The sequence below is a fragment of the Petaurus breviceps genome, unplaced genomic scaffold (assembly GCF_028583685.1).
Source record: "Petaurus breviceps papuanus isolate PSGF00001 unplaced genomic scaffold, PetGlider_PUasm1.0 185, whole genome shotgun sequence".
Taxonomy (NCBI): domain Eukaryota; kingdom Metazoa; phylum Chordata; class Mammalia; order Diprotodontia; family Petauridae; genus Petaurus; species Petaurus breviceps.
This window is the reverse complement of record NW_027185797.1, coordinates 1,769,098-1,795,053: the sequence shown is the minus strand read 5'-3', so window position 1 is coordinate 1,795,053 and position 25,956 is coordinate 1,769,098. Positions and strand designations below refer to the sequence as shown.

The window sequence follows — 25,956 nt, the reverse complement described above, 5'->3', positions numbered from 1 at the left end:
AAAAGTTTGTGTGTGGGAACCTTGTAAAGCAAAACTATAGTTAAGCACAGTGAATCCACAAAGCAGTCTTATCAAAAATGCATGTCTCTTTCTACACTGTAAGTCCCTCACCTTTGTTAGAGACAGGCACCGTGCTTCTGCCATCAGCCTTAGATGACATTGATGGTCACTGGACTGATCCAAGTTCTTAAGTCTTTCAGTGGCCACATTATTCTATAACTTTTCCCCTGGTTCTCATTTTATTCTGTATCAATTCATACTACCCAGAATTCTTTGAAACAGTCTCTTTTGTCATTTCAATTAAATTCAGTAAGCATGTATGCAGCACCTAGTACAAGTCAGGGTCCATGCTAAGAGCTGGGGATATAAAGGGGCAAAAGACAGTCCCTGCCCTCAAGGATCTTACAATCTAATGGGGGAGACTATTTTCTTCTGGTGCCACTGAATTGCATTGCATTTATATACCTCACTGTGTTCTGCCATTCTCCAAAGTTTAGGCACCCCTTTGTTACTGAATGCATTGCAAAAGAGCAAAACCACATTTCTTAAAGATATTGTATAATTCTGTATTTTTACTAAATTAGATTGGCCTACCTAGCTAATCCAAATTAGTAGCATCTTACTGAGGGTGGGGGAGGTGAGACCTGTGACCTCATCTGTTTAGGGAATTCCAGGTATGGAAACTCTCTCCATCAGTGCACATCTGCTATTTTGTAATAGTCTTAGAAGGTTGTCTAAGCCAAGGACATTGAGCTCTAATAGAAAGATGGGGCCACTAAACCATATATGAGGATCTCTCTGGGTCACATACTGACTTAAGTTTTGAAACATAATATTATTTTTGTTTTATTGTATTTTTATATATTTTGTTAAATATTTCCCAATTATATTTTCATCTGGTATCAACATCACAACCAGTATGTGTCAGAGGCAAGATTTGAACCTGTGTCTTTCTGACTTCATGGAAAAAAACCTCTGTTCTTCATGCTCCACTGCTTCTCAAATTAAACTTTACTATAACATTAAAATAACTAAACTTTACTGTAACATTAAAATAATAAATTTCACATTCCATCAAAGTGTCATTAAGAAAACTGTATAAGACACAAAATATCTCATTTACTGATAGTCAATAAACCAGTTCCACTGGATTTGGTTTTTGACATGTTGAGGGTTGTTTGTGTTAAGTTTATAATTTCTATCCATGATACTGACAAGTCATTATTTCAAAAGGAATTATTTCCATAGCATCATCATCATCATCATGTCACCATCATTTCACCTTGAGATGTGCTCCATGCTGTCACTTGAAGCATTCATAAAACAGTACTTTATTTTAAGCAGTGGATTAAAATTATTTCCAGCTATGAAATGAGCAGACAAAAATCTGTTTCCCCACCCAAACTCTCAGGGAGCACAACCTTTAGGAAAGGATTATTTCCATTACATTTTCATCAGGGACTGGCCAAAGAGCAGTAGATCATGTTATTACAGAGACTAGAAATATAATAGCTTGAGGTTGCTAAGCAACACCACAATGTTAAAGGCCTCTATATCTGTGATCTCTGGAGACTCTCAAATTTCATTAAAACCTGTCCATAACAATTACACAAAAAACCCTTGTGAAGTTCATAAACAGGCAGAGTAAAGGGATGAAAAAAAATACGTCATTAAAACTTTGTAGTTGCAACAAAATACTTTTGAGCAATCAGTGATATGCACACAATTTCTAACTAGTATACGGATATATTTGGCACATATGACACATGCATGTGTATTTATCCATATACACACATGTATATCCGTGTGCATACAATGCACACACACATGGGTATATATACACATATGCATGTGTGTCTATGTGGGGAGAGAGAAAATTAAGTGGTGGGTGTGTGTGTGTGTGTGTGTGTATGTGCGCGTGTGTGTGTAACCCTCTGTCTACACAAGCTTGATCTTCTGGAGGGTCAGCCCTGTGCTGCATGCTATGTAGACAGAGGAAGACATGATTCTTAATTGTTGGGAAAAATGCTAAGCCAAACATTGCCTACTTATTGTAAGACTGATTTGGATGCAGCCACTCTTTGGGAGAGGCACAAGGAGAAGGGAACTCCATGGAGACAGGAAAAGAAGAAACACTTTGAATGGTTAATTGAAATTCTGAGTTACAGACATGCATGGGAGCCAGTCTCAAACATGTTCCTTGACCTCCAGGGTCTATAATTCGAGACACAACTGGAGAGCACATTTCCCTGTATGAGACTGTTCTGTCCTGGTGTGACCTGAGATCTCATCTCATTCCCAAATGAAGAGTCCCTTACTCCTGGGTATTTCCTGTATGTTCTAATCTGTAAAAAAAATTCTCTAACTTCCGTTTGCCATTTTGCTTGTATAGATAGATGGATTTTCTCCCCATTTATTCTCTGTTGCCTCTTGGGTAACTGTTTTTGCTGTGGAGGGTCTAAGCTAAGGGCTAACCCTCCCCATCAGGGTGGTCAGGGAAGGAACTTTCCTTGGGGGCACAGACTCATCCCATAGGCCATTCCTGCTCCTTACTTGGGTGCTCCCTTCCCCAGACAGGTCCTCCTCCAACTCCCTGACGAGTGAGTAAGTTCCCAAATCATCCATTCAGGCCATCCAGGAACCACATCTATATATTTAGATACAATACTGAGTGTGGGCACAGATGTAACATATTGTACATCTCTATTAAACACACTGAGCATACTAAGCGAAATTCTATGACAGTGTATAGCAATTAATCAACCAGCACATATTCACTGAGTGCCTGCTGTGTGCCAGGTACTGACGAGGCCCTGGAAGGACCAAAACAAAAAGGGCTTGTCCTCAAGAAGCTTACATTCTGCCATGAAGAAATACTCTTGAAGAGGAAGGCTAAACAACGATGAATAAAGCTGGTTCTGAATGAGGGCCTTGGCCATTCTCTGAATGAAAGATGTTGTTGGGGAGGGGAAGGCAGTAAGCATTTAAGCATCATTAGATCCTCACAGGGGCCACTAGGTGGCGCCACAGGGCAGAGGGCGCTGAGCTCAGAATCAGGGAGACTCATCTTCATGAGTTCAAATCTGGTCTCAGGTACTTATTAGTGGTGTGACCCTGTGAAAATCATTTAACCTTGTTTGCCTCAATGTCCTCATCTGTAAAATGAGTTGGAGAAGGAAACAGCAAACCACCCCGTATCTCTGCCAAGTAAACCTCAGATGGGCTCGTGGGGAGTCAGCCACTATGGAAATGACTGACCAACGGTAACAGATTCTCTCAGCCCTGGATGGTCGGTGTTATCATTATCTCCGTTTTACAGATGAGAACACTGAGGCAGGCAGAGGTTTACCCAGAGCCACACAGCGAGTAAGTACGTGAGGCCAGATCTGATTTGTGTTTTCTTGACCTCAGACCCAAAGTTCTCTCCAATGTGCCACCTGGTTGCCTCTAGGTTCTTTTCCCACGAAAATCAGCACACAGACACTTTTTATGGGCTATAATACTTTGACAGAATATTTCTGGGGGAAAAAGTCTAGCCATAATGTCAACGTCAGTAGAAAAACTAATTGAGGAAACAAGATGAAAGAGGCTCCGAAAACCTCTCCAGGTGGAATTCTATCAAAGTCACACTGAGAACCGCTGTGGGAAGGGCTGACGATGCTTCTGAGGATGAGGCCACAACTGAGAACTTTCTGTAGGCTCCCTCTGCGCTGGGGTCACAGACTGACCTCCGAGCCCTAGCTAGTTTTTCTATGACTATGGCTGATGGTCCTAAAGGAGACTCATCTTTAGAGTGTGGGTGTCTCAACACCAGACATTTCCTCTACTAGGAAAAAAAAAAAGTTAAATTTTATTCTCTAGTTATGCTCAGCATTATCACTTGGTTAAATTTATATCCAAGAAGAATTCAAAAGCAAAAATAATGCCTGGTATAAGACATCGGTGACCTACTAGGACCTTCTGAGACAGTGACTAAGGTGCCTGGAATCTGCTGAGCAGTGCAATGGATAAGGGCCTGTGACTGCAGGCAGAAGGCCTGAACTCAGCTCTGGCCTCAGACACTCCCGGACAGTTCATTTAACCTTTGTTTGCCTCAGTTTCCTCAACTGCAAAATGGGGATAATGGTAGCATCTGCATCCCAGCCTTGTTGTGAGGCTAACAAGTTGTAAAGCGCTTTATAAAGCTTCTAATTGTTATTATTGACTAAAACAAAAAGTTCGATTGTGTAACTGAAGGACAGCACGGATAAGTTCAAAGAACTATAGATTCAGAGCTGGCAGGGCCCTACAGACCAAGGAGTCAGCCTCTCCCTCCATTCTGCAGGTGAAGAAACAGGCACAGGAAGGTTAAGGACTTGCCCAGAGTTCCACAATGAGGGGCTTCTCACTCCAAGTATCCCATGCTGCCTGTCTATTTACTCTAATCCTGCCTGAATCCCAAACTTTAACTTGGGGAAAAAAAGACGTCAGATTACATCTTGAAATGCAGGCTAACAGCATGAAATTGAAAACCACTCTCAGATAAATATTTTAAAATTGCAACTGAAATATCCTTTTTTCATCCCTAGTTTTGTTGACTAGTCAGAAAATGTAGATATTAAAAATAAACAAGCAAAAAACAATATACTTTGGTATGTTAAGTCTGCCAAAACTGATAACAAATTTCATTAAGTATTAACCACCTTCACGGCATTCATTTCCTTCAATAGAACTAAGTGTTTAAAACTATTTTTGAAAAACAAAACTAGAAAAGATTTAAGTGTTTACTACGTTAGAGAACAAAGAGCGATTTTGGAGATCATTCTTCACATTTTGAGGAATGGTTTTAAAACTACCTTCTCCCTAATATTTAACAATACTTTGAATATTAGTTTTGTTTTTGTTTTTTTTTTAAAGCAATTGGTGTTAAGTAACTTGCTCAAGGTTACACGGCCAGTTATTTCTGGGTTATTATTAGTTATTTTTAAAGAAAAAAAGACTTACATAAATGACATACCATTAATGAGACCTTTCCTCCCTGTCCTCACCTCCCACCCCCCACCCCCATCATCAAGTAGATCTTCATTCTAAACAATAGCAGCTACACAGAAACGCTCATGATCTTGCCATATGGGCAGGTCATAATATTCCCTAATAATAGAAGCAAACTAGCTGGATTCATCTTAAATAGATTTTACTATATTCCAGTGACTTACAATTACTATAATTTGAACAGGATAATAACCCCCAATGAATGGGAATTTTCAAGGTTTATCATAAATACATGGGTCTCTCTTGAGTGAGCTACAAAATGTGTTTTTGATTTCTGTGGAAGTAGGCCAAAGAGTCATAAAACTAATTCTAGGGAATCTTAGCATATGGTTACCATCCCTATTAGGTTACGCTCTCACTGGATTGAAGCTGTATCAGGAGGGAGAAAGCATTCTAGCTGGGGCCTCTTCTTTCCTGGGGGCAGCAAGACTGGAGTTGTATTCAGTCCTCAGATCATCTTCACCACTGCTACCGCCACCATCATCATCACAGCTAGAACTGACATAGCTCTTTTACGTTGGCAATGACTCTGTTTGGTGTGTGCTATTATTATCCTCATCTTACAGAGAAAGAAACTGAGGAAGAGGAGGTTAAGGACTCAGCCAGAGTCACACAGCTGGTGAGTGTCTGGGGCAGGATTCTGGACTAGAGTCTTCTTGACTTCAAAACTCTACCAACTGCATACTGCTGATCTAAAGATCAGTCCCTTTAACAATTTACAATACAAAAATGTATTTGGAATGTCTGGGAAAATACTACCTAGTTTCTAACGTCAGGGATATAAGTGACAAAGTTCAATATTTCTAACCTGATGCTCCTTTATGCCCTAAGGGCTCATTCCTCATAGCAACAGGTCCTACTCTCATCCATTACTAAAAATTAGGCTTTTGTTTTCTATTTTGCTTAAAAACCCACATCAGTCATCAACTTCAAAAAAGAATAGTACCGATGTTTCACAGGATACACTTTCTGGAGGAGCACCGAGTAGAGAAAGAATGAGAGTCAGTCCTTCCAGTGGCTGATTAACAGCCCAAAGACTCTGTTATTTTACTTCATGTACAGGCTCTTACAACAAGATGTCTTCCATTCATATATCAAGAAAATTTAAGATTCCTTGGAAGATATAACAGAAATAACCCTACTCAGTACTGCCCTCCAAGCACTCTCCAATTTGTCAAATCTGGTCCAATTTATGTTTCTCTTTCCTTTCTGCATCTTTGCGCTGCCTGTCCACCATGCCTAGAATTCTGTCTCCTCACCCCCCATATCAGTTAAGGTGTTTTCCACTGCTAAGGGGGACATCCAATTCAGAGTCTAGTTCAGGGAGATTTTCCCCTTGGAAGGTTAGGCTCTTCAGATGTTTTGATGACAGAAGACACTGTGGTGGGAGCACAGTACCCCAAAGATACTGGAAAGCCTACTGGGAAGAGGTTTGTGAGCACTCAAGGGAATTTGGTCTGTCTATCCACACAGGAAAGGACAAGTGGATGAAGAATCTGCATTGCCTAGATTTCAACATGCACTTCCAAAAGAATGTATTTCTGGGACAGAAAAGGATCTGGATCCAGAGTTAGACAGGAGGAGAACACCATGGAATCCTTTACAGAGATTATAAAGCTCCTTTTCTGATCCCAAGATTTCCCCAAAGTAAAGGGCCGTCTTTTCAATAATAACATTTTATAGGTGCTGCCACTATGGCAGGTAGATATGGGGCCACTGCCTCAGAAGGACAAAAGACTGGTTATCACACCGAGGGCAATGGAGCCGTGCACAGTGAATGTGGACATGACACAACATGGTGAGAGGCAGACCTGACCCCAGAACTTTCTTAGTTTAGGTTCAGTACTGGAGCCCTCACAAGTCACTGAAGAGTGAGCAAAAGGAAGTTTTCTTTGCCCCAACAAGAGCCAAGATTTGCAACAAGGACCCAGTGGCCCTTGGCTGCTCTGAGTGGGCCCATTCCTCCCTCCCCCCAATCTCCATATGGAAATGATTCTGGTCAGGAAGGCCACTTGAACAGTCTTCCCAAATCTGCCAACTTGGAGGAGCCCTGACTCCATTGGCTGGGATGTTTTATGCCCCTTAGGTGACCAGGAAGCTGTGTCAAGGGAGAAAGAGCTAATCAAGTCCCAGGAATGTCTTTGTTGCCTTCTAGGGGAAAAAATTTGCTTTTACAGGGAACCAGGGAGAAGCCTAATCCTATTAAAATATATATAATCAGGGGCGGCCAGGTGGCTCAGCGAGTAAGAGTACTGGCTCCAGTGTTGGGACGACCTGGAGATCGAATCCCGGACTCTCAGCACCACACCCAGAAATAACTGGCCGTGTAACCTTGAGCAAGTTACTTGACCCTGATTGCTTAAAAAAAAAATAAAAAAATAAAAAATAAAATATATATAATCAGTAAGGAACTCCAAAGAACAAGAGTAAAGGGTATCATCAAAAAGACTGTATAATAGGAAGAGAAAACAGGCTAGTTACAAAGGAGGGAAACCGGGCAGACAGTCATAGTCCTCCTGGGGTCCTTACAGTGTCAGCAGAAAGTGAAGAAGGCCATTCCAGCACCTTGGGCGGATCTCTTGGGAGGAGCTTTCAGGAGGACAAGTGTGGCAGAGGATGGGTACACATGGAGGTCTGTGATCTGCATCACTGAATGGAACTCCTGAACTGAGGAGATCCCGGGTACATCTGAGTATTTGAAGACAACCAAGCATTTATATATTCACAGCTGAAATATCAGTGCAAGTGAGTGCATCTGTGTTTGGTTCATTCTTACCAGTTAGTCAATCAACAACTCTCTCTTCTATATTAACTCAAGCAAGATACAGCACTTTGACCTTGCTGTTAGGAATGGCTTCAAAGTGGAGGTGAAAGGGGTGGCTGGGAAAGCCCTAGTTTACATGGAGCTCATCCCATTCTTTCATGTTTTACAGGCTTTCTACCCTCAAGACAGGTGAAGACGTGCTCCATGCTGGCATCCTTCTTCTAGGGGAAAAAGTCAAGCTGGAATGCCTTAAGGACAAGGGAAAGGTGTGGTGAGACTCGCTGACAGCCAAGAGATGTGCGATGTGGAGAGGCTGGCTATCAGACAAATCTCTAACACTGACGTTAGAGTGACAGGTGACGGCTCCCCCTCCAGCCGCAGTACTGACCCCTGGGACCGGGGAATGGAGCTCGTCCACATGGAGGACCTCTCACGGACTGGAGCCAAGGGGTCGTGTGATTCTTGTTCATGATGGTTCCATATTTGAATCCCTCTCCCATGAAGTGCTTCTTTAGCTTGATAGGAATGCTCCACAGGACACAGATGTTCAAGTCCCAAACAAGAAAAGACCCATAGGGGATCAATTTCGAGCTGCTGAGCAGCTAATTCTGATTAAATGCCTGATCCTGCCCATTGTCACTTGGAGAAAATGCATATTAGGGACAAAAGGTCTAACATTTAGTTTCTTGGGGAAACTTGGAGATCACTAACAAATGTTCTGCTCTATTTTTAAAGGCAGAATATAGAGTGATTAGCTGAATCCTTTCTCTTATCCCAAACTGGCCAGTATGGTTAGAGTACGAGACCAGCCAAGAAGTATATAATATAAACCACATTTTTCTCATATTAATGATCAGAGCTGGAAGATGTAGATTCTTCTTGTAATTATTTATCAGCAAAAAAAAAAAAAATGTGGGGTGGCTAGGTGGCGCAGTGAATAGAGCACTGGCCCTGGAGTCAGGAGGACCTGAGTTCAAATCTGACCTCAGACCCTTAACACTTACTAGCCATGTGACCTTGGGCAAGTTATTTAACCCCAATTACCCTTCCTTCCTCCCTGCAAAAAGAAAAGAAAAAAATGTAGTGTCTGAAATTTTTTTTTTGGGGGGGAAGAGATTTGGAATTTTAACAGAAGAAATTCACCACTTTTTGTAGTGAAATATAAGGCCAACAAATCATGGAAACTTTATCATCTTAATTGAAGTGATCTGTATAAAATGACATAACTGTAATCTCAGGGCAGCTTCATGGTACAGTAGATACAGCCCCAGGCCTGGAATCAGGAAGACTTATCTTCCTGAGTTCAAATCTGGCCTTAGACATTTACTAGCTATGTGATTCTGGACAAGCCACTTCTACCTGTTTGTCTCAGTTTCCTCATCTGTAAAATGGGATGGAGAACAAAATGGCAAAACTACTCCAGTATCTTTGTCAAGAAAGCCACAAATTGGGTCATGAAGAGTTGGACATGGCTGAAATGACTCAACAACAGCAAAACTAGTCCATCCTGGACCACTGAGACCTAGATAAAGAGGAGAAAGTCTTTGGCCCCATTTAACATTTCCAAGAAGCCAGAATAACTTCCAACCTAGGAATGAATGGAAACTATTTTTCTCTAACTCTCTCCGTAAGCATGTTCCAAAAAGAAAAGAAAAAACCCTACTTTTATAAGCATTTATCTTTCTTTCTCACTGACATATATAAAAAGTTTTTTTAAAGAAAAAGAAAACTCTGTCATATGTACAGTCCAGCAAAATAAATGGCCACACTGCTCTTGTGCGGCGCTGTGCGTCTCATCCTGCATTTTAACCCAATTGCCTCTCTGGCAGGAGGTGGACGCCATGTTTTGTCTCTGGTTCTCAGACTTGGGGTCCACCCCAACTCATTCACCTGGGCTCTGACAATTCTGCTGTCACCGTGTCGCCTGTTTTCCTAGCTTTGCTTGTGATCAGGGTGTTCCTGGTGGGAGGGCCTGCTTGGACGTGCTGGTATAATACCTTGTGGAGCCAGCTTTCTTTCTCAAGCTTTGTGATGCTTGGAGTGGTAGGTATGCCATGACTGCTTAACTGAGAAAATTCTTCTATAAGATGCTAACATCTTCTCTCAACCTCATCTTCTCTCAACCTTTGTCCTTTCAAAGCAATGAAGGGCTTTATTTTTCACTTTGCCAAGTTCATATAAAAGAGTTCATCTCTGACGGTGGGTCTTAGACCCTTCACTTTTACATTCTATATCTCAAATTCTGGGATCTTGTTGGTCAACTACTGAGAAAAGGCTGTGCACTTAGTAATCAAGCAGATTCTGCTTTGTATTCTTGGTACCTCTCACCAGGAATTGGAAGGATGGATACCCTTACTTTCTGCCTGATTACTCTTAATTTACCTTATTGAGATACTACTGCTGCACAATCCAAGTTATGATCTTGCATATTTAGCTTAAAATTTAAGACTCAGGCATTTCTGTGTTAGTGAGCCAAGTGACAACATGTACATATTATCAAATGAATAATATCTATGAACAAAAATGTAGAGAGAGTGGAATTCTCCATTTATCTTTAGGGGTGGCAAATGGAATTCACTATGAATTGGCTGAGATTTGCCTGCCATTTTGTTTAAATGGTTGCAAAGCTCAGTTTTGAAGGAAGTCTGAAGGAAGGTGAATTATAGTGTAATGGGTGTCTGACACCATCAGTTTGAAAAGATGGCATTATCCATTGGAAGGCTTAGGAAGCTGCTTCTAAGAGAACCCTGAGTACTTGAGCATGCATAAATATTCTACACTGGCTTATTCTTTGGTTGGGAATAGCCTTTTTAACACTGGCTTATAGCTGGATTTGCATGTGTCTTTAAAATTATCAGCACCAATTGGGTCTTTTGATACATTTCCATTTGGGGAACTAGGCCATTCACTCATGGATGGTAAGACCATATAGTAAAGGTTTGGGGCTGGGGAGGATGGTAGGGCCTCCTTCTCTGCTTTTTTTATACTTTGGCTACCTGGCCTCTGAAAAACACATCTGGGTTCTTGATCTTTTCATTTGCTCTTTTCTATTCTAAGTAGTCTAACTCTAATTCCAGAGTTTCTAATTCTAGGGAGTTAGCCTGCAAGCCACAGAGATCTGGGAATCCAGGAGTCTGGGTCAGGTGTTGTGGTCATTCTAGTATTAATGCTCTGGGAAGTAAGGTATAGGGACTCCAATCCTGCAGAAGCTAGCAGGAATTCTGGATTTGCATGTGAACGTGGTGGGACCACTGCTATGTATCAACTTAGCTAAGCTGTGAACCTAAACATGACCCAACTCTTCCCCAGAGGGAGCTGGTCTATATCAGTATTATGCGTATAGCACCATAATGGTGGGTATTATGTCTCCAGGTGTCCAAGGAAATGTTGACACCCTGTTCTGGCAAAATTTCCTTAGTATGAGCTATTTATGTTAAATAAATAGTTCAAAGCACCCTGAGATGCTAGGCTGGCAGCAACGCTCAGACTCCTGGATCTTGGTACCTCATCATCCCAGACTTTGAAAGAGCTAAGGCTGGTGATTCACTCCCTAACCCAGAAGAGAATGAATGCAAAGGCCTAGGAGCCAAACCTATTTCTTGGGGGCCACATGACCCCACAGGGGAGGAAGAAGGAGGCCCTAAAGTCTGACCTGCCAGTCTGCTGACTCGTGTCATTTAAAAGAACTAAATGTTCTCGTCACGCAACCAATGGAAAAAGGGTCCTCCCGACTACGAACTGGGCCATTGCAGACTATCCATACATGCCCCAGTGCTCACAATTCTCTCTGGGGTCTTCCTTGTGGTTGATGCCATCTCACCAAGCTGTTGGCTTCTATGCATGCACTAGACCCCCATCACAACTGGATCATGAGATTCAGAGCCAAAAGGAACCGTGTAACCCAATATTCTTATTTATTTATAGGAAAGGGGAATTGAGGCCAAGACAGAAGTGACTCCTTGAAGATCACACAGATAGGAAGCCGCAGAGTCAAAGCTAAGCCCTTTGACTTCAAACCCAGAACACTCTCTATTACACCAGCTGTTTCCCCAAAGATGCCACAATCAAAATGCTGCTATTCACGAATCCAAGTGTGACCTGGAAGGCAGACGTGTCACTGAGAACACAGCCACAGCAATTATCTCATCCTCTGTCCAAAACTGCAGTTGAGCTGGCATTGCTGTTTCTGCTGGGGCTCGATATTACTCAGGGTGGGGCATCCCACCGCTCATGGCTGCATTCATTTGGCCTTGCTGTTCCTTGCTAGCAAGACATTCCAGGACTGGAAATGATGATTCCAAATTTAGTCAAAGCAATTCATCTGCCCATACTGCCCTTGGGCAGCTAGCCTCACAACTGTCCAGGTGACCTGCTCAAACACAAGCAGCCTAACAGACCACAGCCCTAAGGATGCCTCATTGTAAAGCAAATGATCTGACTGTTCTTCCAATCTCACTGTTGCTGATCTGGCCATGCTGTTATGAATGGTCTACAGACAATGCTAATGAAATGAACAGAAAGTCACATTTAATAACTGTTGCAAAAATGTGAAAATACTGCCAAAAAAAAAGAACTTTCTAGGGTTTAACGCAGACGGTTTACTTGTAAATATTACAGGTATTAGCCCTCTTCAGAGGCCTAATCAAGGCATTAGAGGGTTAAAGCAGCTTGTGTGTATTGCATGAGTCAGTGCTGGGATGGGGACTGGAGCCAATGCCTTCTGTCTCTGGGGCCAGTGTTCTATCCAGAAAAGCTTATCAAAGAAACAGGTGATCCCAAACTCATTTTAAACCAATCCACTTTGTAACATAAAGCTACTCTTAATTTCTCTGAGCACACAAATAGAGGCACTTAAAATATCCGTACTTGACTTACCAGTCTTTTTATGACTCTCAATAGCAGCTTTTGTTCCTTGGGATCCTTCTTGGACTTCAATAATTCAGCAAAGCAGTCCATATTTTCTGGAGACATGCTTTCCGCATTGTCTCCTCCGTACAGCTGAACTAACACAGACAAGCACCTTGATGAAACCTCAAATATCTCTGGATCTTCACTTGGAAGCTGAAAAGAGAAAATGAAAGCCATGTCTAAATTTCACATTAGATCCTGACCTTAAGAGTCCATAAGAAAGGCACCAACTTTGGGGTGGCTAGGTGGCACAGTGAATAGAGCACCAGCCCAGGAGTCAGGAGGACCCAAGTTCAAATCTGGTCTCAAGACACTTAACACAGAAAACTGGCTGTGTGGCCTTGGGCAAGTCACTCAACCCCAATTGCCCTACCTTCCCCCTCCAAAAAAAAAAAAGAAATGCACTGATTTGAATTGATTGGGGTGGGGGTGGGGAGCAGGGAAGAAGCAGTTTGAGGATGAGGGGAAGACCAAGCAGAATTAAAATCTTTATTTTTGAATATTTTAAAATAAATTAGCTTTTTTAAAAATTTATGAAAGCTGGGCTAAGTCCTAGCAAGTTAAAGTCCTGAATCAGCCCACTGAATAAGGAGGAATGAGATCATTTATAGCAACACATCAATTCCATGGAAATACCTCTTCACGTGTATTTCATGTCATCCACCTTCCGCATTTCCCTGCTGCCCCAGGAGGCCACTTCTGGACAGCCCTGCTTTGCTCTCAGTGAATGCACACAGGCTCTTCTAAGGAGCCTCTTCCTCTTGACTACAAGGCCTGAAGTCCTCACAGGGTCCAGTGCAGGCCCCAGAGCCTCTGTGCAGCCTGTCTGTTCTCCTTAGTTGTTACTGCTCACTCCCTCCGCAAAGGACGGGCATTTCCTTAGCTCTACATGTCAGACATGCCAGTGGTAGTGGTAATAATTAAAAACAGCTGATATTTGTACTGGGGAAGGGCTCTTCCACTTGATACAGTGGACCCCAGGAAGCCCACAGGATCAGGTAAAACCATTTTTACTAAGCAAAGCAGAGGACCAAGTGAGCCCAGCTTCCCTCAGCCTTCTCTGCTCTCTTAACAGTGACCCCATAACTAAAAGTGGGCCCCACACCTGTGCATACAACAGGCTTGCAAATCCCTTTACATACACCATCTCATTCTACCCTTATAGCCCTGTGAGGCAGGTGCTGCAATGACCTCAATTTCACACATGATGATGATGATGATAGCTGGAGTTTATATATAGTCTGGGAAGCATTCTACGGCACTATCATAGTGACTCCTCAAAACAGCTCTGTGACCTAAGGGATGTTATTATCCCCATTTTACAGATGAGGAAATGGGCCAAGGAAAGCAAAATGACTTATCCAGGGCCACAAAGATACTAAGAGCTGGTGATTCAAAGATTCAAACCAAGCTAAGTGGAGAGCTCTAATCGACTATTCCACAGTCATGCCTGGCAACAGAATCCCATCTACTCAAGGGCAGGGCACTGAATATCCAGGACTTAACACATAAGTGGTAGGGCAAAAAATTTTAAAATGTTAAATTGAATAAAAAGGCATGGAAACCATTTGTTATGTTACAAACATATTTTCTTACATTCTTGTGTACCTTACATTTGCTTAGAAAAATATCTTCCTAGCTGATGCAAAAATACTTCAGACCTTCTCATGTCCAAATTAATACCAATCCAGATGTGAGCATATTAGGAATAAGAAATTATAAAGAAAGGATACGTTTTAGCCACATTGAACCAAATCAAACACACAATAACCAAGATTAATTGGAAAAAGGTCAACTAGTCACCCTCTGAGACATGACTATAAAAGTAATGAAACTGGTGATTTAATAAACAAACTGGAATTTAGATATTCAATGACTGATGTCCTTTGGGGTAGCCATTAGGTGAAGCTGACACTGATTCTAATGATGACAGTACTCAAAACATTTTTGCAACATTAGATAATATCACAGTCTTTCTCGAATGCCTCAATAGTAAAAGTCTTTATTTATTTTGTAAGGGTGAATTTAGAAACAACCCAAGTCATTGGAGTCAGGTCACGTGAGTTAAAAAGGGGGTGGTCAAGCTGGATAAAAGCAAATGTAGTTTGTAGGGAAAGGTCTAACTCATTCTTCCCAAGGCCCCCCCTCCTCCCACATCTCCCCTTCTCCCTTTACTGTTCTTTCTTTGGTAACTGCCCAATGAGCAGTGGAAGCTAGTCAGACCCACGGCATTTCTCCAATTACCCACCTCCATCCAGCTGCCCAGGACAATTTGTTAAACTGGTTTCAAGGGACTCTAAATTCCTATTTGTCTGACTACTTATCTTGGAGAAGAATTGCAAGCTGGTACATAATGATACTTCAAAATTCGGTGTTTGAAGAACAGAGAAAAACTAATGACTCCTGCAGATGCATGGACCAATTCAGATTTTTTTAAAAGACGCATAGAGAAGACAGACAAGCAAGGAGTGAAGAGCGAAAACCGAAGAGTGTTCTGGTCTTCTAAGAATGCTATCTGGGTGCTAATACTGTTGAATGAGCTGTGGCTGGTGAAGAATGTTAAGGATTAAAAAGGGATTTTTTTCTTCTTTTTTTAAAAGCCACATTAAAGGTTCAAAGAAAAGAATCAAAGAAGACATAGGACCTCTGCTCTGGGGGAATGGGATAAGAAGAAGAGATCCCAGCAAAAAAGTTGAACTTTCTGGTCATTTCCAAGCCTCCTGGTCTCCTCCTCCTCCTCCTCCTCCTCTTCCTCCTCCTCCTCCTCCTCCTCCTCCTCCCTCCCATTCCCATCAGAATTCAGACGCATGCCCCTGGGACCCTGACTTTGGCTGAAGAGCCTTCTCCTTATCTTATCTGGTCCCAGGACCACCACTGTACTTCCTAGTCATCCCCAAAGCAGGCTTTCATCCCCCACTTTCCCTGCTTTACAGCTCTTGCTTCTCCATTAAAATAAGTTCCTTGAGGGCAGAATCTGGTGTGCTATTGTCTATATTTCCAGCACTTAAGGCAGCCCCTGGCACACAGGGATAAGTTTTCATTTCATTTAATTACACAACTCTTTTTTAAAAAATGACAACAAAGGAAAGAACAAAAATGGCTAACAAGAGTTGAAACCTAAGATAAGGGGAAGGAAAAGAGAATAAATACATCAGGGCCTTCAATGACCTTGAATCACCATCACCCTGCCCAGAAAACTGCATTTCAGGATACTGGAAGCACTGGCAAATTTGATCACTGGTCACCAGCCATGTCTTGGAACAGATTATGAGGAATGACAGAGGCACTGAAAGGCTGACAAAGGGCAAGTACTTCCATTTTTTTTTTTTTAACAAGAAAATGACTTTGATTCCTGGAAAAATTCTAGAATGTATTAAAGCTCTGGTTGATGAATACCAAGAAAAAGAAGCAGTGATCCCTAAGAGCTAGAATGATCCAAAAAGGAAAGGCCAAGCTAGACAAATATCTTTTTTTTTTTTGACAGGTAATGTGACTGGTACATCCAAGGAAAACTTAAGGTACAATATCCTTAAATTTCCATAAAGTATTTGCCATGATATATCACTGGGGGCAATGTGGACAGAGTTTGGTAGTACAGGAGGGAGATTCAGAAATAGTAGAATGACCGGAACCATAGTGTCTAACAATGGGCTGAAGTCTACTCGGAGGGAGGTCTCTTGGCCTGTGAAGGTCAACATTTTCATTAACTGCTTGGATTGAAGCATGGGGGGAGTTACAATAACACACTGGATAAGCAGAGTGAGAATCCATGAAGAAAATCTAATAAAATGAAGTTTAATAAGAAATTTAAAGTTCCATACTTGGCTTCCAAAAATCAACATCATGAGCACAGAATGGGTGGGGCATGGCTACACCAAGGCTTGTGTAAAGCACTTCTGGGCCTGTCTGAGGCCTGCCACAGGAACAGATCCTGCTGCCTGGCTCCTTGCTGCTCCTCACAGACACCACTGCCCTTCGATCCAGCCCCCACTCAGCAGCCAACATGGCTTTCCTACAATTCCTTCATCTGACACATCACCTCCTCCCTCTCTGCCCCCTCCCCTTGCTGAATGGAGCCCAGGGGCTCCCAGAGGCCTCCAGGATCAAACCCTTCACTTCCCTTTCCTCTCTTTCAAATCTTCTCGCACTTGATGAGTCTCCACAGACTCCTGCAATCCAGCCACACCAGCCTACTGGCTATTGCTAGAGGCTGTTACTGGATGCCTTTGGGCCAGTGCTGTCTTCTGCCTGGAATGCCTCCTCACCTCTGACTCCCAGATGGACTTCTTGGCTTCTCCAATTTCCCCTTCCATAGGAGGCCTTTGCTGGTTCTGCCTTGTAGCAGCCCTCCCCCAGCACCTGCCTATGGAGATTACTTTCCATACATACATATGAAGGCAAGGCTCTTTTGCATCCTGGTTGCTGAGCACCAGGGCATGCTGGAGCCAGCTCTGACCCACGTAAGAAAGATTAACAACTTTTCACTGTGAGAATTTATAATTCAAAGTTTGATTTATTGTTCTGCTTGTTGTCTAGGCTTAAGAAAGTGTCGATAATTCAGATTAAACTTAGAAGTGTGTGTGTTTCACTTTTCTTTCAGAGAGCCCCAGTTGTTAACATGTACCAGCACACTTCTGGTTAGCACAATGTCCGGCACACAGGAAATGCTTAACAGAGGCTTTGGGACTGACTGGCTTAGAGGCCAAAAAAGCTAAACCATTCTAAGTGATATTAACAGAGGAAGACTGTCATGTCATCCCCTCATGAGCTAGCATCTTGTGTGACCACCTCCTGCTGCCCTGAAGTGGACAGGGAAAGAGGCTACTCTGTCCTTCTCCCTCCACCCATCTCCTCTTCTGGTCTGTTCCTGCCTTCCTGGAAGGAGAAAAATGCCATAGCATCTTGCTCCTTCCACCAGTCTCCTGGCCTGGCTGTCATTCCATTGGCTTCTCCCCACTGGTCCCCTGGCCTAAGTGATCTAAGATTCTAAGAGGATTCCACTCTAACGTCAGACCCTTAGGAGTACTGATAATGGACCTGAACTCATTCCTCAGTGATTAACACATGCCCACTTAAGTCACTCTGAACCTCTGGCTGACCCACTGACCATTGCCTCCCCTTCACTAAGCAACATCCCATTCTGAAGGCACCCATCCCTTGTCCTGTGCTCTCTGGAATGCCTGCTCCGCTGAGAACCTCCCTTTCACCTTAAATGTTGTCCCTTCCCCCACTTCCATCTTCTGGCTATCGCCAAAGCCTGGCTCTCTCCTGGTGGCACAGCTTCCATGGCCATTCTCTGCAGCAGTGCCAGAACTTTCCTTCATACCACCCAGCCCCCATCACTCATCAGCCTCTCCCCCCTTGAGATTCACTCAGTCCCCAGCGACAACCTCATCAGCATTCTGGTAGTTGTAGACCAACCTCTGAGTGACTTCAGCGTCTGGTTCACACCCTTTCTCTCCTCCCTGAGTCCTGCTCTCATTCTAGAGGGCATTAGTGCATACACTGGTGCTCCCTCAAACACTCTGACTTCACAGTTCCTCGCTCTTTTCACACTCCACCCCAGCTTCACAAAGACATCTTGTCATCACTCGCAAATGTACCACGTTCATGTTTGTGAACTTTGAAATTGCCTTATCTTTTCAGCACCTGTTGTCATTCCACCCCTCCCTGTTCCCTGCAACCCTAAAAGACTTACAGCACAGGTGTCTTCTCCACTCCTCCCTTTCACCACACCTCCTACCCCAGCTTTGTCAATTTTACCCTCATAACAATTTCTTGTAAATGCCTCCTTTTCTCCTCTGACACTGCTACCACTCTGGTGCAGATCCTTATCACCTCAGACCAGAATCATCTTAATGGCCTGCTGGTTGGTCTCCAGCCTCAAGTTTTCCCTACTTCAGTCCCTTCAGTTACCAAACTGATCAGCTCTGATCATGTCCCCCCTTGATTCAATAAACCCCAAAAGTCACTCCCCCATCAAATATAAAATCCTCTAAACCGTTCATAACCCAGCCCTTCCTTACATTTTCCATATTCTTACAATGTACTCTTCTCCATGGACTCTACAATCCAATGCCACTGGATCGACATAACACTATGTGTCTTACTTCTAAGCTTTTTCATTAGCTATCTCCCATGCCTAGAAATCTTTTCTTCCTCAACTCCATTCCCATTCTTCCTGGCTTTCCAGAAGTACCAGCTAAAATCTTGCCTTCCACAGAGAGCCTTTCCCAATTCCCCTCAATGCTAGCTCCTTCCTTCTGTTAACACTCTCCACTTTATCCTGTTAAGTATTGTGTTTGTATAAAGTTGTTGGTGTGTTGTCTCTCTGTGAGCTCCTTGAGGTCAGGGACTGTCTTTTTTCTTTCCCCAACACTTGGCACAGTGCCTGGTACACAGCAGACCTTAAGAAATACCTGTGGACTGAATGAGGGATGTGGATCCTTAGTCAGATTTGGGTTGAATTATGCAGCCTTTGAAGTCCCTTCCCACTCAGTGATTTTGTGGCTGTGAAAAATATAAGTCATCAAGGGAATAAACCAGACCGAAGCAAACTGTCTGCCGTGGTTGGAGGAGTTTGCTCCTTTTTTCTAAAAGTTTTCTCTTTATGTACCCTCGGATAGGGCGATTGTTAGGCTCTCAGATCATCGAAGGCTTAGAGAAGGAGGGAGAAAAAAGAACTAATGTCTGTTTTGGGGGATAAGACACAAAGGCGTGCAACAAAACGACAATGCAATGGTGCTTTTAATCATGCCTAGCCGGGCAGTCTGCAATATTTTCCTTGGTGTGTTTTCTTTTTGTTTTCCACAGACAAAGATAGGCCAGCATCAAGGTGAATTTTACAAGTTCACAAAGCTGGCATCTTAAGGCGACATGTTGTTATAGCTGATGACTGCATACAAACAATGTCATTTCCGGTCATGGGGCTTCAGAAACATGGACGGCTTCAGGCACCACTTGACCTATGCTGTCTAAGCCAAAGAGCAAAAGTTGGGAATGTTGATTCAGTCGGAACATTTAATTTCCTGACTTTTGTCTATTTAAGACAAAACTGCTTTATTAGTCTAACATCTGCTGGGTGTAAATTTCCTTCTTTTTGTTTGTTTAGAAATTAAAAGTAAGAATTTGAAATATTGCCCATTTTGAAAATCCTTATGATGTCCTTTTGGAAATCTATGAATGCAAGTTAAACTTTCTCTTTCTAACTACAGGTCATACGTACACATATATGGGGAGGACAGAGTGAGGGGGGGACAGGGAGAGAGGGAGGGATGGAGAGAGGGAGAGAAACGTGTATATATGTTTGTATATGTAAACATAAATATATTACACACACATACACATACATTTTAAATAAAGACTAACCTAACATGAATGAAGTTTTGGCTAATATTCAGTGAGCTGTACAACACCCTGAAGGCTAGGGACCACATGCAGTTGTCCCATGAAACTGTGCAGTGTACAAGTTTGGTCTTGTCATTGCCACTGGCTTCATTCCAACAGGAGAGTCATCTGTACTCCTAACAGCCAATTCCCTCTTAGTTTTACCCTCTAGTTCTTCTACATATATGCTTTGTAGGACAAAGAAAGGTAACAACCTAGAAAGAAAATGTAGATGAAAAGGATCTATGCAATTTGTTTGGTTTCTGGCATTTCTTTAAGAGCAGATCTGACCATGTGACTCTCCTTTTCCAAGCCACACCAGTGGCTCTCTATTGCCTCTAGGATCAAATAAAACCTCTTTCGTTTAGCTTTTAAAGCCCTAGATTACCTGGCCTCTTTGGGCAGCTAGGTGGTGCAGTAGATAAAGTTAGGAAGACTCACCTTCCTAAGTTCAAATCCTGCCTCAGACATTTACTAGCTGTGTAACCCTGGGCAGGTCACTTTACCCTGTTTACCTCAGTTTCCACATCTGTAAAATGAGCTGGAGAAGGAAATGGCAGAGTTCTCCAGTATTTCTGCCATGAAAATCCCAAATGGGGTCACAAAGATGGACATGACTGAAAATGACACAACAACACTGGGCCTCACCAGACCTTTCCAGCCTTGCTGGATATCCCTCCCCCTCTGGCACCCTGTCTTCTGGTCAGATGAACCTTCTCTCTGTGCTTCACCTGAATCTTCCAGCACTTTGCACTGGCCATCTTCCATGTCTGGAATGTGCTCCTTTCTCAACTGTGCTTTGCAAAGAACTTTTCTTTCTTTGTGATGCAGCTTGGGCACCAAGTTCTGCATAACACATTCCTGACCCTCCCAACCCTTACTGCCCTCTCTCCCAAAAGGCCTTGTATTTAATCACTTCCTTTCACTTTCTGTTTATGCTGCAATTTCTATTTATTATATAAACCCTTGTTATCTCTACCATTGCAATGTAAGCAGGTGATGTTTCTTTCTTTCTTCCTTTCTTTTTGGTACTTGCACCCCCAGTGCCCGCCACATAATTAGTTGGTACTTAATCAATACTTGTCAGTTGATTGCTTTCCCAATGTCTTGGTTCCCCTCTTACTTCCCTGACCACTCCTTCTTTGTCTCCATTCCCATCATTCTGTCTCTATCAACATTCCCTAACTTGGAAGGCATGGCCATCTGTTTGGCTGTTCTTGGCTGTTCACTCTTCCCATGACTTGGATTATCATGGCTGTGAAGATGACTCCCAAGGCTCAGACTCTTCTCAGAATGTGAGTCCCGCCTCTCTTACTGCATGCTAGACATACAGCTGGGGAAGACTGACTCTTGCCTTAAGCTGAGCTCATCATCTTTGCCCCTCCACCAGCTTTGACTGGGGCCTTCCTGCTTTTGGTCATTGAAACATAGCAACCATCTTCTAGCTCTGAGACTGTGCAGTTACCTTTAATTCCTCTTCATAGTCCATACAAAATCTAAGGGTCATAGATTTAGAGCTGTACATATCACTGAGTCCAACACCCTTATTTTACAGATGAGGAAATTGGAGCCCAAAAAGGTAAAGTGACTCAGGCAAAAAAAAGTCACACAGCTGGTAACTGAGGAAGGATTTGAACCCAGGTCTTGCTAACTTTAGGTCTAGTCATTTTTCTACTATACCACTCCTGCCCTGGATAAATTAAATACAGGGAAGCGTTCTGATAGACCACAGATGCATGAGGGAAGTAGCCTAGGCTGAGCCTATACTGTGTTTCTCAAGATTTAATTAGTGAAACAGTCAGTAGGTCACTAGAGGTATTCAAACAAAAGGTCTTGATCAAGGTTATCTCCTCAAGCACCAGCAAAGAGCATGGTGGAGAGCTAGTGGTTCAGTGATGTTTCTTTAATGAACACTGCAAAAAATATTTGTTTATTGGGAGGTGACAGGAATGCAATGACCTCCAGTACTTGTTTTTTTTTTTTCTCAAGGATTCTGATGTTCTTCTACACATACTGCACCCTTGCTCAAAAACCTTTACTGATTTCCCATTGACTATATGAAAGTTGGCTGAATACATCATCTTGGTGTTTAAGCGCTCTCCAACACCGATCCCATCTTACCTCCCATTACTCACTTATGCTAACAGCTTGGGCCTAGCTGGTCATTGTTGCCTCAAGACACCAGGTCCATTCCAAAATCTGGACTACCTGTTAGCCATTCTTCAAAGCCCAGCTGAAGGCCTAACTCTTGTGAAACCTTTCTCTATCACACTGCCCCTTCAATGGCAGCTTCCTTCTGAACTTCTGTAGCAACAATTGTCCATATCACTTATATTTCACTTAGCATGCATCGTTATTTACATTTATTTAATTTATCTACCTAGACTGTAAACTTCCCAGTTCCCACCTCTTTCTCCTCAATGATTAGCATCACATCTGATACTAGATAGAAAGGCACTATTATACAAGAGCTCAAGAGTCTGGAAACTCTTCTAGGTCAATTCCACCATTTTATAGATGAGGAAACCGGGACCCAAAGAAGTTAGGCAGCTTGCTTGAGATTGCACAGCTAGTGAGTATACTTAATAAATATTCATTGATGATGAAATCAGGGCGCATAGTACAGCTGCATTTGATGGGTAATAACAAAGAAATGTCTGCTATGAGGAGGTGAGAACATGAAAAGGGAGGAAAGGATCGGCTGCATCATCTGGACTTGACATGGCCACAGGGAACAAAATGTGTCCTCATCATCATTAGCTTAAAGTTGGTCTAGTGTGTATGTGTGTCTGCTTATATCAGGGAAACCCCATAGATAACCAACTAATTCCTTGAAAAAGAAGTCAGCGCTATATTCAATAGACCAAAAAAATGTAAGAACAAATCACAAAAATCAACGAGAGAACATAAGCATGATAACATCAATATTCTGTACCAAAACAAATATTTTCATGATCATAAATTTCAAATATAATAATTCACATTAATATGATACCTTATACAATACTTTTCTCATAACAATGAAGTATATAAGCACTTCACAAGATATCTTGGGGTTTGGAAGCTGAATTTTTTTTCTTCCCTATTTATCCATTCTATCATTGGCTTTGTTTTTTTTTCCTTTGAAAAACTGGGACAATTAACTCTTTTGTCTCGTGTAGCTTTCATTTATGATTTCTTGAACTACTGCTCTGGCAAAGCAGATTTTGACAAAAACCCTTTGGGATTCAAATGGAGCTACATGACTATGCCAAATCACTCTGGCTCTCACTCATTGATCAATAATAGGTTCCAGCCTAAGCCTCATTTGCTCATTGTTTGGGTTTTGATGGCTCAGAGTGAGCCACAAATAGCAATTATGTCTGTTCTGGCCAGAAACCCTGAGGGTCTTCTCTTCCCAGATTGATTCTTTTGTGAAGGCAAACTAGGCCATCTTTTGCCTCAGTTCTTACATAGCCTTTAATCACTGAATGGGGGCTGTCTCAGACAAAGTCAAACCTGGGAAAAACCTTAGCTTGAAAAGGCCAGGGTCCCCTACTACATCCCAGTCATCCTGACCTAAGTCTTGCCACTGGACTCCAATGGTTCTAGAAGAGAGAGTGAAGTTGATGACTTTGCACAGCTCTGCCTCACTTAAACTCAATTCACTTGAAAGTCAAGACATCGCTATCCTGATGTCATTGGTCCTTTTTGAGAACTGGGAAGTAACAACAACAGCAGCAATAACAAACACAACAATCTTACAATAGCCTTGTGAGAAAGGTGATGCGGATGTTATCACGTGCAGTTTACAGATGAGGAAACTGGGGCCCCGAGAAATTAAGTGATGTTTTTTCTACATGAAGCCTTTCCTGAGCCCTGAAGCTGCTAACATTCCCCCTGCTAGTAGTTACTCTGAACATACTTATGCAAAGTTCTCTCTCATTGCTATGTAAGCTTCTTGAGGGCAGAGACTATTTCATTTTTGTCCTGTGTGCCCAGCACGGATGAGGTGCTCAACAAATGACTGGTTAAGTTATTAAGGCAAAATGGCTAGTTAGTAGAAAGGTCCAAGTTTGACCCCAGATCCTCTGATTCCAGTTCTAGGGCTCTCTACCTGAGCTAAGTGGCTTCAGACAGTGCAACTGAACAATTTCAGCAAGTGTCTGATATTGAGACGTGTCCTCATGCAGAATTGATACCAACTCTGACAAAGCCACGGGGCAGAGAGGTGGGATTGGAGCAGGACAAGTGGACAGTGGCAGGAAGATGGCCCATGCAGGACAGCTGCGACAATAGTGGGCAGAAGAAGAGCTAAGAGAATTCAGGGAAGCCCCCCCCCCATTCAAGCACAGTTGTGAGACACTACAAACCCATGTGTAGCAGCAAGCACCCCAGCGTCCCCAGGGTGGCTGCTCACACAGGTTCTTAGATCTGCTTTGATAAAGGAAAGCAACTCAAAATGGGTTAACAAGCTTACTTTAATCAGTCAGACATATATCGTTTACCTTGTTCAGGGGGAAAAGGTCAGCACCCTGAACTTCAAAGTATACAGGCAGAATTATCAAGACAGAAACAGGTCAAGTAGACAGCTTTCCAAACTGTCCAGCCATTACATCCATACCAAATCAACATCTGGGTTTCAACATCTGGGTTTTTCAAAGGGGGGGGGGCGCTCTGGACAACAGCTTCCCAGAATCCATATCAAATCACAGAACACTTCTCAAAGTGAGCCCCAAAACAAAGCTACACATCAGGGCTTATATAGCCTTCTCTTGGCTCAGAGAATATAACAACCTTATTGACTCACTGGCCAATCAAGAAGTATCTACTGAAAAACAAACCTCCTACCCCAGGCTCCAGGTGCACTTTAGCCTAGGGGCAGGAAAGATCTTTAAATTTACATTCCCATTACACCAAGGCTTCTGAGAGGCGGGCAAAGTGTGAAGGACCAGGAGATGGGGGGACCAGCCTTCTTGCAAAGGCAGGAAGCATGCAGCCCTCCCATAAGGCAGGGGTGTAAACAGTTAGTGACCATAGCAAGAGCAGTAAATCAAAGTAATTCACAAAAATGTCATGGGTCAAAAGCTGCTGTTTGATCTTCAATTGTTTCAGCAAAATCCCCTCCTACACAAAGAGATAAGGAGCCGGCACTAATTATTTGCTTAATGGGTCTAAAAGCACAGAATGTCTGAATTGGAGGCCACCCTCTTCATTGCACAGATAAGGAAGCAGAAGACTAGAGAGACAATGGAATTCCTCAAGGTGGTCCAGCTCATCAACATCAGCACTGAGGCCAAGGTGAGAGATCCTGGTTCAAAAGCAGAAATGTGGTCTAGTGGATGGAGAGCGTGACTGAAGACACAACAAGACCCAAGGCATGAGCCTTGCCCCTGACCCATACTAGTTGTGTGATTATGGACAGGTCACTTCAGTTCTCACCAGCCCAGAAATCTAGGGCTCCCCACAGCAGGACAGTGGCTGATCCTTGCATAGTGCTAGAGGGAACTGCCTCGCTCAAAGTTCTCTAAATGAATGAAATCCTTCCCCCCCCCCCTATAAAAAAGTCCTAGTTAGCAGAGCCCCAGTCTTCTAGGCCAAGCTGAATGTCTTCAGGATTCAAAATCCTAACTATAACAAAGACTCACGTTGATTTACAGCTCTACAGTTTACAAAGCACCTTTCTCATGGCAATTCTGTGAGGGAGTTAGAAATGTTACTCTCCCAGCTTAGCGAGGTCATAGCTTTTTTAAAGGCACTATGTATGGAGAGCTGGACCAGGCTTCTAAACTCTGGTTTCCTCATCCAACACTATCATTCTGTCCCTATAGTCTTTGTCCAGTGTGTAATCTGGGCTTCTCTCTGATGTGAAGTCCTGAGCTGGTCGG

General features: G+C 42.8%; 1 protein-coding gene across 3 annotated transcripts in view; it reads right to left on the bottom strand.

Moving 5' to 3' along the window:
* ULK4 (unc-51 like kinase 4) overlaps positions 1-25,956 on the bottom strand; it is a 651,081-nt gene that overhangs the window by 146,896 nt on the left and 478,229 nt on the right. For all 3 annotated transcript variants that reach the window (XM_069088326.1, XM_069088324.1, XM_069088325.1), the window contains exon 35: positions 12,671-12,856. In XM_069088326.1, the coding sequence (XP_068944427.1) occupies positions 12,671-12,856 (186 nt within the window). The remainder of the gene's footprint in view (positions 1-12,670; positions 12,857-25,956) is intronic.